This window comes from Equus przewalskii, chromosome 3, assembly GCF_037783145.1.
Source record: "Equus przewalskii isolate Varuska chromosome 3, EquPr2, whole genome shotgun sequence".
NCBI lineage: Eukaryota > Metazoa > Chordata > Mammalia > Perissodactyla > Equidae > Equus > Equus przewalskii.
The window spans coordinates 22,185,601-22,200,609 of NC_091833.1; the positions used below are offsets into that span (position 1 = coordinate 22,185,601).

At 42.9% G+C, this 15,009-nt stretch overlaps 1 protein-coding gene and 1 pseudogene across 5 annotated transcripts in view; both read left to right on the plus strand.

Annotated features, from left to right (window-relative positions):
- Positions 1-355: 355 nt before the first annotated feature.
- ZNF19 (zinc finger protein 19) overlaps positions 356-15,009 on the plus strand; it is a 30,001-nt gene continuing 15,347 nt past the window's right edge. The window contains exons 1-4 of one of the 5 annotated variants that reach the window (XM_070612288.1): positions 356-664; positions 4,109-4,172; positions 6,827-7,048; positions 7,631-7,744. In XM_070612288.1, coding sequence (XP_070468389.1) covers positions 7,733-7,744 — 12 coding nt within the window. In that variant the 5' untranslated portion in view covers positions 356-664; positions 4,109-4,172; positions 6,827-7,048; positions 7,631-7,732. Of the gene's footprint in view, positions 1,194-4,108; positions 4,173-6,826; positions 7,049-7,630; positions 7,745-15,009 lie in introns of those variants that run through there. The other 4 variants (XM_070612290.1, XM_070612289.1, XM_070612291.1 and 1 more) reach the window with 4 other exon arrangements.
- Positions 12,573-13,413, plus strand: LOC139082420 (zinc finger protein 19-like; annotated as a pseudogene).

Sequence of the window (15,009 nt, forward strand, 5' to 3'; positions counted from 1 at the left end):
TGAACATTTTGTTGTTTGTCAAGCCAAGGGCACTAAGACAGAATAAAGACAGGCGATTTTGAAGCAGTTTGGATGCTAGTTACATGTAATGGGAAATTAAGAATATTTAAAGATTAATTTCTAGAGCGGTACCATCCACAAGGCAGAATAGTGCATACGTGGTTCATATAAATGTGCTCGTACCTACAGTTTCAGCTGTTATAGAATAGCTTGTAAGAGAGATTAATGGCAGACTTATAAACGGTACCGCCTTGATCCAGATCTTCACTATCGTGACTGGGCCTTCTGAATAGCCTCCTAACCGCTCTCTTGCCCAACTTAAATCCATTCCTCACACTGCAGTTACAACGTCACTGATCCACAAGGAACTCTGCCCCGATCGAATGAGCAGAGCCAGCTTGAGTGCAGTCGAATAAGAGAATCCCGCAGTGCTAGCGCTCGTCCAGGGTGGCCTGTGGCTTTCTCCGCCCCGTGCCATGGCTGAAAGTCGGTGCCGCCGTAGGCCCCTCGGAGAGCAGGCAGCCTCCTCCCCGCAGGGGTCGGCCAGGGACCAGGAACAGAAGACGGGGGAAGGGCGCGAGGCTTAGGGGAGAGGACGCGCAGTTCCCCGCGGGGAGCGCCGGGCGGTGACGCACTTCCGGAGCGCCCCGCGCCCCCGCCGGAGGTGAGTGTGGGCCGGGAGGCCCGGCTTCCGCGTCTCAGGCGGGCGGCGCCTTTGATTCCTGGGGCCTCCCTGGGACGCGGCCCGGGGCCCGGGAGAGGGAGGCCGTCCTGCCGAGGGCAGTCCCGCCCTTCCCAGCCTCCTTCACGCCCCGGGGGCGGCCGCTTTGGGACGTGGGGGCCGAGGATGTGGGCCACCGGTGGAAGGTGTGGCACCGGGTGCCAGTTTAGTCTGTTACCCTATCGAGTGCCTGCCAAGTGCAGTGTTGTTGCAAGTTCCGGGGATGCAACTGTGAATGACGCAGGGAACTTTCAGCCTAATGGGAAAGTCGATATCAATCAAGTCTGATCATACCTCGGCCCCTGCACATAGTAACCCATTGTTTTAGGGCAGAAGACCAACGTCCTAAACGTTCACGGGCCTCTGAGGCCTGACGTCTTACAGTGTCTTGACCCTTCGTCTTGCCGCGCACCCCCCTTGGCTCTGCTTCAGCCACCTTGGCATTGTGTTTCTAGAACGTGTGGTTCCTTCGGTAAAGATACTCCTTTGGCCTAGTTAATTCCGTTTCTTAGGTTTTCCTCGACTAGGTCAACCCCCCCCCCCCCTTTCTGTGGCACAGGTTACTTTTTGATGGGTTTTCAGACCACCACAAATGTCTTTCCAGCACTGAGCACAGTTGTAACCTCACACTTACTTTAGTGCAAATTACACGAGAACAAGAATTTTTTCCCCTCGGTGTTTGAATCCCTAGTGCCAACCATATTGCCCTGCAGAGTATACCTCAATAAATATTGACTGAAGAGGCAAATATGTTTATAATTACAGTGTGAGCTGCCTGGTATAAGGACAGAGACTCTGACTTTACTTGAATCTTCCAGGATGTGTTTTCTAGTTTGAGATCTGAAGGGTGAAAAAGAGTTAATCAGTTAAAGAAGGGGCAAATTGGGAAAGGCTGTTAGAGGCAGAGGGAATAGCAGGTGCTGGGATCCTGAGTTGGGACCCAGCCAGCCATTTAATACTTGCCCTGTGACATTTATTCTAATTCAAAAATTAGTAAATATATTTCTAGTAAGAAAATTGGAGAAATATCAAAATGGCCACAAAGAAAAAATAAAAGTCATCAATAGACTACCACTCAGAGATAAATACTGAGTTTTAAAAAATTTACGTCCAGTAAGTGGTTTTGTAGGTATTTTTAAGTACACGTGATTTTCATGTAATTGAAGGTTGAAATACAAGTAGTTTTATAATCATTTTTTCACTTATTGCATTTGAGTATTTTCCTGTGTTTTGAAACATTCTACAACATGATTTTTAATGGCTGCCTTATTTTTTTCTCATTTGTACCAAACTGTTGGATGTTTAAGTTTGCATCATTTTTATATTAGAAATAATGGCAATGAATGCTTATGAGCAGAAATCTTTGAGCACGTCTCCAATAAATTCCTTAAGTTGGAATCTTTGAAAATTGGTTTTAAATTTTAAGTTCTTAAACAAATTTAAACAGAACTATATGTATGTGGTAAGAAAAAGAATTACCTAAGACTGTGTGGTAAAAAAAGAAATCTCCCTCTATTTGGACCCTCGTGTCCATTATCCGGAGGTAACCGCCAGTAACAGTTTTCTACTGTATGAGAGCAAATCATGTACAACGGAAGTTGGCATTTTATACTTAACAGTATAGATAGGAATATACTTAGGCAGGTATTTGTGCTCAGGAGAAGATGTAACAATTTACACTCCTACCAGCAGATATTGGGAGTGTATGATTTTAAAAGTATATTTTCTCCAGTATAAAGAATATTTTTTTAAGTTCCCAATTTGACAGATAGAAAAATGACATTTTATTGTTTTAATTTGCCATCTTATATATACTAGAGAGTAAACAGCTTTTCATGTGTTTATTGGCCATTTATAGGTGAATTCCCTATTAATAATATTTTCTCCTAGGGTGTCCAGCTTTTTCTTACTGATTTTGTAAGGATTTGGGATATTAACTATTTTTGGCATGTGTTATAGATTTGGTTTCCTAGTTTGCCTTTGAGTTTTCCATAATCTTTTAAACCAGGAGTTTAAAAGTAATTTGTCATTCTGAGTGTTTTCTCTTTGCTTCTTTGTCCTTTGGCTTGTGGCCTCCCCACTGGGCTGGAACTGCTCTTGCTAGATGTCTCTGCACCCTGGGATGGAGACTTGTTACGTTTGTTTTCTTTTAATTTCTCTCTGGTTTTGTTTTTCACATTTAAAATTTTAGAGCATATGTAATTTATTTCAGTGTATGGTAGGAGATAAAGAATCTAATTACGTATTTTGTCCTTAAATAGTTAACCCGTTGTTCCAGTGTCATTCATTGAATAATCAGTCCCTTTTCCCCCCTGTTTGGAATGCCATCTTTATGATGTACTTGATAGTTTAGTCTCTCCTGGGTTTTAGATTCTGTTTTATTGTTGTAGTGATCTGTTCTTGTACCAGTCTGCTTTATTTGTTATACATTTAGCATCTGGCATTGCCAGTTTTTTCTTTCCTATTTTCCCTTTTTATTTAAATGTTCATGGCTGTTTTGACTAGTTATTCTTCCATATAAGCTTTTGAATCATGTTACCAGATTTCTAAGTAAATTCTTTTCAGAATTTGCTTGAAAGTAATACTGGTTACTTGTTAAGAGTATGGCTTTTGGAATCTGGCCAACTTGGCTTGAAATCCAAGTTTGGCTTAAAATCCAAGTTTGACCATCGACTCATTGTGTGAACTTGGTGAAGTCTCTTAAACTCTTAGCTTCCGTTTTACTCATCTGTTTAGAGAGTAGGGTGAGGGAGTTAAAACCTAAATCTCGTTTAAAGGAATGTTGTGAGGACTAAAGGAGAAGATGTGTATAAAGCATTTAGCGTAGTGCTGAGCGTGCACAAACTCTTAATAAAAGGAAATTACTATTAAATTTGTAGATTAGTTTGGAGGAAAGTCGACATTAACAAAAAATTTAATATTGGTTCCTTACATCCAGGAACATGTTTTGCCTTTTCATTTATGTTTCTCAGTAATACTTTATAATTTTCTTTATATAGACTTGGTATGTTTCTCATTAAATTTATTACCTGTTTTTTTTGTTTTATTTTGCTTTTGTTTATATATATTTTTGCCCTACTGTATTGTTTACCCAGGAGAGAGAGCACTACCTAGTGGTTATTAATACAGATCTTGTGGCCTAAGATAATTACTTAAACTTTCTAAGTCTCATTTCCTTGTTGTGATAAAATGAGGACAATAGTAGTATGTATCTCCTAGTATTATAATGAACGTAAAGCACTGAGCTCTGAAGCTGGCACTGTGCAAGCCTTCAATGAATGTCAGCTGTTTTTATTAGCAGTTAATACAGATTTGCAGGTTTAAAGGAAAGTCATTGACTGAGCCAAGCTCGCTCTTGGTTCTCTTTGTTTTTGTTTCTTCCCTCAGCCCCTGCCCTTCACTGAGAGGGAGCCCAGTGATGGCAGCCATGCCCCTGGAAGCTTGGCACCAGGTGAGCTGTGGATCCCTCAGGTCAGCCTTCGAGAGATCTGATTTGAAGGAAATGGGGGATGAGAGGAGTGATTCTGGCAAAAGTCTTAGAGCCAAAGCAGCTGTTCATCCCCCTCAGTGGGACTGGATGCTGGGGAGAGAGAGCTGATGGTGACTGAGCAGCCAGAGACTGGAGGGCCCAGGAGGTGACACCTGGAGAGAGTGTCCTGGGAAGCAGAGGTGCACCCTCTTGCACTCTGAGGATCTCTGCTCAGCTGGAGGGTCCCCAGGTCCAGTAGCTCCCCCCACAGAGGGATCTGTGAGGATGAGGGACTCAGGCTGGTGGTGTAGGTATCTAGTGTCAGTGGGAGTGATCGAGATCAACAAGGTCACAAGATTCTTGGTAAGTGGGGGCAGAGATACAGTAGGAAGAAGACAAGAAAAAAGGGGCCTATACCACTTGTCTTCCAAAAAAGAGAGCAGAAGTTGGGGGCTCAGGGTCAGTGAGGGAAAGAATTGGTCCAGGAAGGGTACATACATATCTTTTTTGAGAGTTATTACTTCTGGTTGAGGGGAACAGCATCCTGCAATATGAAACTTGGTACTAGGTGGCAGGAAATTTAATTTCAGATTAGATTTCCCATCAGCCCTCAGTAGTATTGTGGCCTTGAGCCAGTCACTTACCCTCTTTGTGCCTCAGCTGACTTCATCTGTCAAATGGCAGCAGTACTGTTCATTCCCAGGTTAGAGAGAAAGATTTTGCCAAGTGCCTTTCAGCTCTGCAGCCTGCTGGGTCATTGAGTGCTGCTTGTTTGGCTCTGTCTTGAGGCTTCTCTATCTTGCATCTCAGCATCCACAATCTTCTCCCAAGTACGAATCTCAGAATGTCCAATGTCTCTCTACTCCCCTCCCTTAATATCACCCTGCTTGGAAGCCTAATCTCAACACATCAGAGACACAATTTATTGTCGTCCTTGTACACCACTCCCCGACCCCGGCTCCTGCACTTCCTACCAATTGCTGGTATCCCCATGTCACCATCCTGGTCACTGGTTTTAGATTTCTCAATCATTATTGACTCTTTAATCTCCTTGACACCTCAATCCATGTCCTTTTGTTCCTGTCTCAGTGCCCATTTACCCCTTCCTTTTATGGCTTTCCTAATTTTATCATCCCTCTTCTGGGACATTGTCAACAGAGCCTCCCAGCTATTTCCTTTGTCTCCAGTCTTGGGCCTTCCTGTCATCTGACATTTGTTGCTGATAGAGCTCAGGCTCAGGTTCTTGGATGTAAGTTTGTTGTTGTATGGGGACCATCCATGTGCTTTACCCCACAGAGTTGAGGTCAGGTTGGCATTTTATAAAGATCTTTCTGTGTGTTGGACAGAAAGCAGACTGGAAGATGAGCCTGGAGTTAGGGACTGTTGTAGTGGTCCAAAGGACAGTTGCTGAGGACTTGAGCTATGTGGTGACCTAAAATGATAGTGAGTAGGAGGCAGATCCGAGAAAGGCCCAAGAGAGAAAATTGGCAGGATTTGATTACTGATTCCTTGTCATAACTAAGCAGTGATTAGGGGGATGGGTAAGAATGATTATCAGGTTTCTAGCACAGGAGACCAGGCTGAAAGTGGTGCTACTGACTGAGACAGGGATCAGAATAACAGCCAACATCAGGTTTGAGCACTTACCATTTGTTTCTCCTTGCACTAAGGTTCATATGAATTAGGAGGAGCCAAGGAGTCAGTGTAAGTAGAGAGATGAGTTCAGAATTGGATTGTGGCTCAGTCATGTCAGGAACATAACTGGCATGAAGGTTGCCAGGGCTTCTGGATCATCCATGTGATGGTGCTAACATGTGAGACCTTGGAGTAAAGAGACGGGAGGATCATCACTGCCCAGGGAAGACACCAAGTTGGTGAGAGGGACTGGATCATAGTGCTTTCTGGGAAGGGAGAATTGGGGCTGGCAGGCAGGTTTGGTTTGCAGAAGACAGATTATCTGGGAGGTGGAAAGAGACACAGCCAGAGAGCTGCTAGCAGCCATTAGAATCAGGAAGCACCTTCTCCTAAGAAGACCATCTGGAGTTGAGTAGGTGGTTCAGGCAGTAGAGTTTCCTCTGCTGGAGGGGCTCGAGCAGAGGCAGCACAGCCCCTTTTGTTGGGGCGGAGTGGCGGGTGGCACAACAGAGTTCAGGCATCAGATGAGGGTTTCATGGGATAGAGGCCCATGTGGACAAACTGTGACTCTGTTCTCAGTAAGTGGGATAGGGCGGGTAGATGTGGACACATAGCAGGGCTTACTTTTAGTGCAGGGAGCAGAATGGATGGGCCAGGCCCTTGTCAGTGAAGTGGGGACAGGCAGCAGCTAGTTCCTGAGATGTCACCAGTGAGAAGGGCCGTCAGAGGCCAGTCATCTGTTCATGGAGAGTCTCAAAGACTGGAAGGGCACATGCAAAAATGACGAGGGTTTGCTTCAAGAAGGTGAATTCATGAAAGACCTTCCCTGTTCCAACTTTTCTATAATGTGGCCTTTCCTTTTGTAGTAGAAAATCTTGTGTACAAGTAGAAGCTGCTCTGATAGTGAAAGGAGTGTCAGATTTGATGGTCATACGTGTAGTCATTCACTGGCTTTCAAGTCCATGTCCGTTCACCCTTTCTTCATTTCCCTGTTGTCACAGGACGCTTCCTCAGCCCTCACACTGTCCTCTGTGCCCCACACTCTGGCACTGAGCCAGAAGATTGGCTCTGGGGCAGCAGGAACCTCTTATTTTAGGAGGTGGTGACCTTCAAGGATGTGGCTGTGTACTTCACCCGGACAGAATGGGCTGGCCTTTCTCCTGCACAGAGGGTCCTGTACAGGGAAGTGATGCTGACAAATTATGGAAACTTGACTTCCCTAGGTAAGGCCACTTTGCCTTTGGGACTCAGACTCATAGGACAAGGGTAGGGGTGGCATGTAGCACGAATTTCATAACCTTCTGCGTATTTCCAGGGGCAAAAACTCCTAATTCCTCAGTCCCAGAGGATATCAGGCAGGGAGGGAGGGAGGGAGAAGCCTGAGATTGGTTCAGGTCTAATGTGGGTTCAGCTGTTCTGGTGAGAACACTTCCCACCATAAGGGGCTCTGTGCAGGGCACAGTGGGAGAGAAGTATCTTGCTGTTTAAGTTACACATTTTTTCAGCTCTCTCAGTGGTCTAAGGCAGACTTTCATCATTCCTTCCCTGTGCTTGTGTGTGTCATAGGATCTCAATAATAAACTCCAAGTGACCTTTTAGGAAGAGGTCACAAATGCTCAGTTTTCTCTTGATTAAAATCTCCTTGGGCTTCCCCATCCTCCAGCCCACTACTGCGGGCCATATTTTACTGAGCTACTTTGGGGTTTCCTCCTCTGACACTGACAGTGCAGACACAGGGCTACAAGGTGCCCTAGGAATGCTAACATGAGACTCCCCGCCAGCGCCATGTTCTTCCTCCTTTTCAGGATCCCCAGTCTGCAGACTTGCCCTGATCTCACTTCTGGAGGGAGGGGATTTGCCTTGGCTCCTGGAGGCACAGGGTGACCCACCTGTGAAGAGGACCACAGATGTCTCAAAAGGTAAGTGAGGCAGGTTTAGAACCAGCAACCACAATCCTTTGTTAGATACATGGTTTACGAGTTTTTGAGCACTTGCCATGTGCCAAAACGGCACTTCTTTGTTTAAGAAGCTCTGGAGGATACTAGCTCTAGAGACAGATGTAGAGCTAAAGAGGAGAGAATGTGTTAAGTGCTGTTGTTGGTTTATAGGCAATGGGCTGTGGGAGCACGACAGAAGGAGGGCTGAGAACAGTTCCCATTTAGAGGATCCAGTAATGCTCCTTCAGTGGCAGGCCATTTGTTCTGAGATAAGAATGGATTGCAGATGGGAAAAAAAGGAAGATAGTCTGACTGGAGGGAGGGAATAAAAGATCGAGTATAATTTCTGCATAATATAATATCTAACAAAAGACAACTATCTGGAATATGTAAACAGCTCTCAAAACTCAATAAAAACAAACAATCCAATTAGAAAATGTGCAAAACGCATGAACAGACATTTCACCAAAGAGAATACACAGATTCCAAGTAAGCACATGAAAAGATATTCAACATCATTAGCCATCAGGGGAAAGCAGTTTAAAACCACAATGAGATATCACTACACATTAATCATATATATTGCTATGTAATTGTGAAGAGCTTCTTGGTTTGTGTGTAGGAAAATTGCCTGGGAGTATATTTTAAAATGGATATATCTGGGGCCCACCTGCCAGCATTCATTTTTCTGTCTTTTTTAGTCAGCATTCAAGAACATGAAGCTTAGGATTGGAAGCCTAGCAGGACTCTCTTTTCTCTACTCTGTGATGTTAACATAGTAGCTACCAGCTACATGTGCTTATTAAACTCTCAAGCACTTGAAGTGGGGCTGATTCAAATTGGGATGTGCTGTAGGGATAACATACCAGATTTTTGAAGACTTAGTACAAAAAAAAAATGATCTCGTTAATAATTTTTATGTTGATTTCATGTTGAAATGATAATATTTGGTATATTTGGTTAAATAAATTACTAAAATTAATTTCACCATTTTCTTTTTCACTTGCTCTACTACAGAGCTTTCCCTTAAGTCACCTTACTTAGCCAACCATGCACAACCATCCTTAGTGTGTGTGCGAAGCCTAGAACACAGAGGTTATGGGAAATCTGAAGAGTTCTGTCCTAGGGAACTTACAGCCTGGGGACAGGAAATGAGAGAGCAGTGACCCCAACCTCAGTGACCTTGCCCCTAGTGACATCAGCCCATAATTGCTATGTTTTAGAAATAGTGACTCAACATAGTATGTAACTTGTTTGCACTGAGGGGAAAAACAAGGCATAAAACTCTGTTACGTTCTTCTAAATTGTATTGCAGTTATTAACTTTGAAGGCTTACACAAGGATGGGGACAGAGTGTTGTGAGGATTGTGAAGAGTGTCATGGTAGCATTGACAAAGCTTAGCAGTAAACATATAAATGAGTCAGATAACATAGGAGAGTCATGATAGAAAAACAGTTCTTAGGGTGAAGATGACTCTAGACTTATCCCATGAGGTTTGAGTTTCTTTGGGACACAACTCCCTGGGTATAGCAGGCTGTTGAGAATGCAGCTCTTTAAAGTTGGGACGCGGTTGGGTCTGGAATTACACAGGGTGTCAAAGTCTGGAAACATAGGCAGTCATACATAATGGTGTCAAGGACATCTTCAGTCTATTAAAAAACACATTATATCTGTTTCCAGACTTTATGGTCACCCTGATATGTGGGAGTCCTCTACATCAGTGGTTCTCACCTGGGGTCACTTTTGTCCCCTAGGGGACATTGGCAACGTCTGGTGACATTTTCGGTTGTGCAGACTGGGGAAGTGGGTGCTACTTTATCAGGAATGGTGCTAAATATCCTACATTGCACAGGACAGCCCCCCACAATGAAGGATTATCTGGCCCCAAACGTCAGTAGTGCTGAGATTGAGAAACCTTGCTCTACATAAAGGACGCTATGCAGCCAAAATGTCCCCTGAGTAGAGAAGAGAAGAGGATGGGGAACAGAATCTTAGGGACTACTTAGGGTTAAAGAGAGAGGGAGAAGGAAGTAGAGATAATTAAGACCAGGTGCAGCAGAAGAGAGATGGGTGAAATTGAAGCTAAGAGTGGGAAGATTTTCAAGGAAGATGGTGTGCAGTGGAGAATTTGAGGGGTAAATGGGAAGTGAACATGTTAAGGAAACACTTACAGACCCTTTTTTTGCGAGGTTTAAGAATGAAAGGAAAAAGGGCCAGCCCCGTGGCTGGGTGGTTAAGTTCACGTGCTCCGCTTCGGCCGGCCCAGGGTTTCACCAGTTCGGATCCTGGGCGCGGACGTGGCACCACTCATCAAGCCATGCTGAGGTGGCATCCCACATGCCACAACCAGAAGGACCCACAACTAAAAGTATACAGCTTTGTACCTGGGAGCTTTGGGGAGAAAAGGGAAAAATAAAAATCTTAAAAAAAAACAAACCAGCCAAGGGGAGGAAATACTTGGAGAGAGGGAAAACACATTAAAAAAAAAAAAAATGAAAGGAAAGACTGTAAATTAGTAGTTTTAAGGCAATGTTTTGCAAACATTTTTTATTATAACTCGCAGTAAGAAATACAGTTTATGTCACAACCCAATATATATGCTTCTATAAATAATTGAAAACAAAGTTTCAATGCTTACCTTTCCTGTTTGCTCCCCTCTGGAATTTTCTATTGATTATCTATTCAAATCTAGTCTGATTTATTTCACTTGTTAAAAAATTTCTGCTCACAATCCACTACATTTATTTCATGACTCACTAGTGGTTCTCAAACAATTAAAAAGAAAAAAAATAGAAAAGATAAATATCCTCAAGTGGACCTGAATATCTAATGTAAGAGAAAGTTAAAGGTGAGAAGGGAGAAGATGTGCCTGATGGAGCTGTGCCCTGGAGGAATGGGCGAGCTGGCATCATGGTGAGGAGAGGGTGAGCCCTAAAGGGAAGGGGGGAGATGGCATACTACCATGTGGGAGTGGAGAGCGAGGAGTTAAGGAGCACCTGTTGGGCAGCCTTGCTTTTCACAGCAAGGAAGAGGTGATCCTGAGTGGACCATTGGTGAGGGGGCATTTGAGGGTTTAGGAAAAGTGACAATTGCTTGGAAGAACTGCCGTGGGGAACCTGATTAATGTGAATAATAGGAATATAGGGCAGCAGGGAAAGAAGGGGTTTCTTGTCATCTATTATTCTAATCCGGATTTTGTGATATTTCTTGCCAAACAGCAAGGAAAAAGATCTATGAGAATTGAATTCCAAGCTCCCCCTTGTTCTGGTCACTATTTCAGATTGTTATTTACTCTGTTTACTCACAATTTCACCTGTCTCCTTGCTCCTGTTTCCCAATACTTTCCTTCTGAACAAGCCCACTCTCCTAATTCACACATGGAGATCCCAATAGATAACACCCCACCACTATCAATATAGAACTTGGGCCAGCCCTGATGGCCTAATGGTTAAAGTTCAATGCAGTCTGCTTTGGCAGCATGGGTTCAGTTCCTAGGTGCAGAACCACACCACTTGTCTATCAGTTGCCATGCTGTGATGGTGGCTCACATAGAAGAACTAGAAGGACTTACAACTAGGCTATACAACCATGTACTGGGGCTTTGGGGAAAAAACAAAAAGAGGAAGACTGGCAACAGATGTTAGCTCAGGGTGAATCTTGCCCAGCATAAAAAAGAATAAATAAAATAAAAAAATAGAACCTATCAGCCATGATGTTATAACACGGATCCAGTTATTTTTGAGCCAAAATAATTTAATTATTGAAGTATATAAGTTGTATGCCATTTATACAGAGTAACAAATAATTATTCAATCATTTATTTGTCATATTTATTTAGTGTCTACCATGTGCCAGGAATTGTTCAAGACACCCAGGATACAGCAGGAAAGAAAACCAAGCCCTCGTTCTCATGGAGCTTATGTTCTAGTGGTTAAAGAGCAAGGGCAGCTAGTTTGTAAAGAAAAGGAAAAATAAACAGATATTGAGCACACAGTTTTACTTTGCAAAAAGCATAAAATGTTAATATCTGGTTTTAGCATAGAAATGTTTAATTAACAAAAGAGTACAAATTGATAAAGATCAACGCTTGAATATGAAATTGAACTCAAAGTTTTAAAAAACTGAATTGAATTTAAACAAACTTAGTTAAAATGTCATCTAGTCTTTGCAAATATAAATGCCACCGGACAGTCTGTTTCTATTGGCTGTTTCTCACCTTAGGCTACTTTTTCCTCACCATGCAGAGGGGTACTGTGCAGTCTCCTGGGGTTGCAGCAAACTACGCTCTCCCCTTTCTAGGCAGTCGAGCAGACATGTTTGAATCTGACAACAGCACGTCGACTCAACAGTTTCTAACAGTTATAGGGCATACACTCTACTCTTGTTATCCATCAGGGGTTGCCTCTTGCTCTTAGACCCTGTGCCTCTTCCTCCAGTGAGCATTTTCAAGCATTTAAGTACTGTGAAGTCACAAGTTATTAGGGATACATAGGTCTGGGAAAGCTTAGGAAGCAATCATCTGTGTTGGAAAGTATCATGACCTGGGTTCAAAAATCTCATTTTCTGTTCCACCGCTACTATTTTCTGCCTCTGTCATATTTGGCACTTCCAGTTGAATAGCTTTATATTTCTGGCAGGCTACATGGAGGCTGGAATAGTAATCTCTAAAGGCTGTATAATTTCAGTGCTCCATTTTTTCTAGTATAATTCTCAGGTGGCATCTGTCTTCCATTTCTTATATCAGGTGCTGAGATCAACATTGACCATGAATCCACATAACACAGTGAATTTCTGAAGAAAAAGATGTGATATTGTCACGTGGGCTGCCAAAGAGTGATTTTCAGGAAACTGACTTCCCAGAAATGTGAACTGGAGAAGTACCAGGAAATCCCCACAGTGAAAATTGTTAAAAGAAAGGATGAGAGAATCCACTATGCAAGGAAACCCTTCAGATGTGAGGAGTGTGGGAGATGCTTCAGCTTTCTTTCTTACTATGTTAGACACCAGCGAATCCACACTGGGGAGAAATCCTTTGAGTGCAATGAGTGTGGAAAAGCCTTTAGTGGCAATTCTTCATTAATTCAGCATCAGAGAATCCACACTGGAGAGAAACCCTATCAGTGTGAGGAATGTTGGAGAGCCTTTAATAATAGTGCAAATCTGATCAGGCATCAGAGCATCCACATGGGGTTAGACCCTATCTCTGCAAGGAGTGTAGAAATGGCTTCCCCAGTAGTTCTGAGTTGGCTGTACATCAGAGAATCCACACTGAGGAGAAACCTTATGAGTGTAATGAGTGTGGAAAAGCTTTCACTGTTAAGTCAACATTAAGTCGGCATCAGAGACTCCATGGTGGAGAGAAGCTGTATGAGTGCATCAAGTGTGGGAAAACCTTTAGGACTTCCTCCCAGCTACATCATCATGAGTATGCCCACCCTAGAGAGAAGCCTGTCCTGCACCTTGGTTCTTTTGGCCTCCCAGCATTTTTTACCCCAATTTCATGGTAATTACTGCCCTACCCTCTTTTGGAAAGCCATCTGCCCCCACTCAACAGTTCATGTGGTTTAGGTGGGACTCTATTCCCCAGTGCTAGGGTGGATCTTGTGGTCTGGTCTGGCCCATCTATGCTATTCCTTCCACTAGCCACAATGATGGGTTCAGGTGACCCAATTCATCCAATCAGAATGGACCCTCACACTGCAAAACCTACCAGGAAGTGCCATTCTTTTCTGCTGGACATAGATGTTAGCCTTGATCCATCATGAAGGCTGAGAAGAAAGCCAACCCTGCAGGTGACAGACTGAGAAATGGAGAGAACTAAATCTACCTCTGGGTTTTTCAGTGACATGAATCAATAAATTCCATTTTGTTGCTTAAGTAGTTTTGAGTTGGATTTTCTTTCTTTACTGATATGGAGCCATTGCAATGTCTTATATGTTTTAAAGCCTTCAGAGTTAACATAAACTTGATTTGGCATCTTTGAGTCCATACTATGAAGAAACCTTTCATATGAGTGATATGTTAGAAAGGTTGTAGCCATGATTCTGATGGTTCACACAGAGGCAAACACTCAAATATTGTGAAGGTGGAAAAGCCATTAACCCTCAGTTAAGCCAGGTCAACATTCAGGTATTCCAAATGGATGGAAGTTACAGAGTTACAGCAATTTAAGCACTGTGGTGAAAATTTCAAGTTATTATAAAACTAAATCTCTATTAATGAATATTCTGTAGGGAAGATGAATGTATTAAATAGAAAGACTTTAAAAGAAGTGTTTATTTCTTACTCAGTTTCTAATAGAAATGGATGCTGAATTTTATATCTTATTTTAGATCTTGCAAGATGATGTTTCTTTTTTGACCAATGTATATAATTAATTAAAATAATATTTTTCCTAGCATTGAATCATATTATGTGCTCACAGTCTTAGTTGGATACAGTGTTGTGAATTTCTTTAAATCCTGCTGGATAGTATTAATATGATTAGGATATTTTCATCTATGTTTGTAAGTGATTGTCCTGTAATTTTTTCCATCTCTGTCAAGATTTGGGAACTGAATTATACCAGATGGATAAAAATAGTTAGGAGGCTGTTCTTTGTGCTCTGGAACAGTTTCAGAAGCTTAGCAGTTACATGTGCCTTGGAAATTTGAAAAAAGTCTACCTATAAAGCTGCCTGGGCCACTTGCTTTTGCTGGGGGTAGTGTAGAGGAGAGTAGAACTTTGACGACTTGATTGATTCCTTCTATGCCATTGATCAATTACATTGTCTATTTCTTCTTGAACCAAGGGTGGTAATTTATAATTTCCTACCAACATTGGGAAGTGTCATGTGGCCAGCCCTGGTGGTCTAGTGGTTAAGATTCAGGGCTCTCACCGCCACAGCCTGAGTTCATTTCCTGGTCAGGGAACCACACCACCTGTCTGTTGATTGTCATCTTGTGACAGCTGTATGTTGCTGTGATGCTGAAAGCTATGCCACCGATATTTCAAATACCAGCAGGGTGACCCATGGTGGACAGGTTTCAGCAGAGCTTCCAGACTAAGACAGACTAGGAAGAAGGACCTGGCCACCCATTTCTGGAAAAATTGACCCTGAAGACCCTATGAATAGCAGTAGAGCATTGTCTGATGTAGCGCCAGAAGGTGAGAGGATGGTGCAAAAAGACTGGGCAGGGTTCTGCTCAGGGTCACCAGGAGGCTGAATCCACTTGACTGACACTAACAACGACTGACATTTACAAAT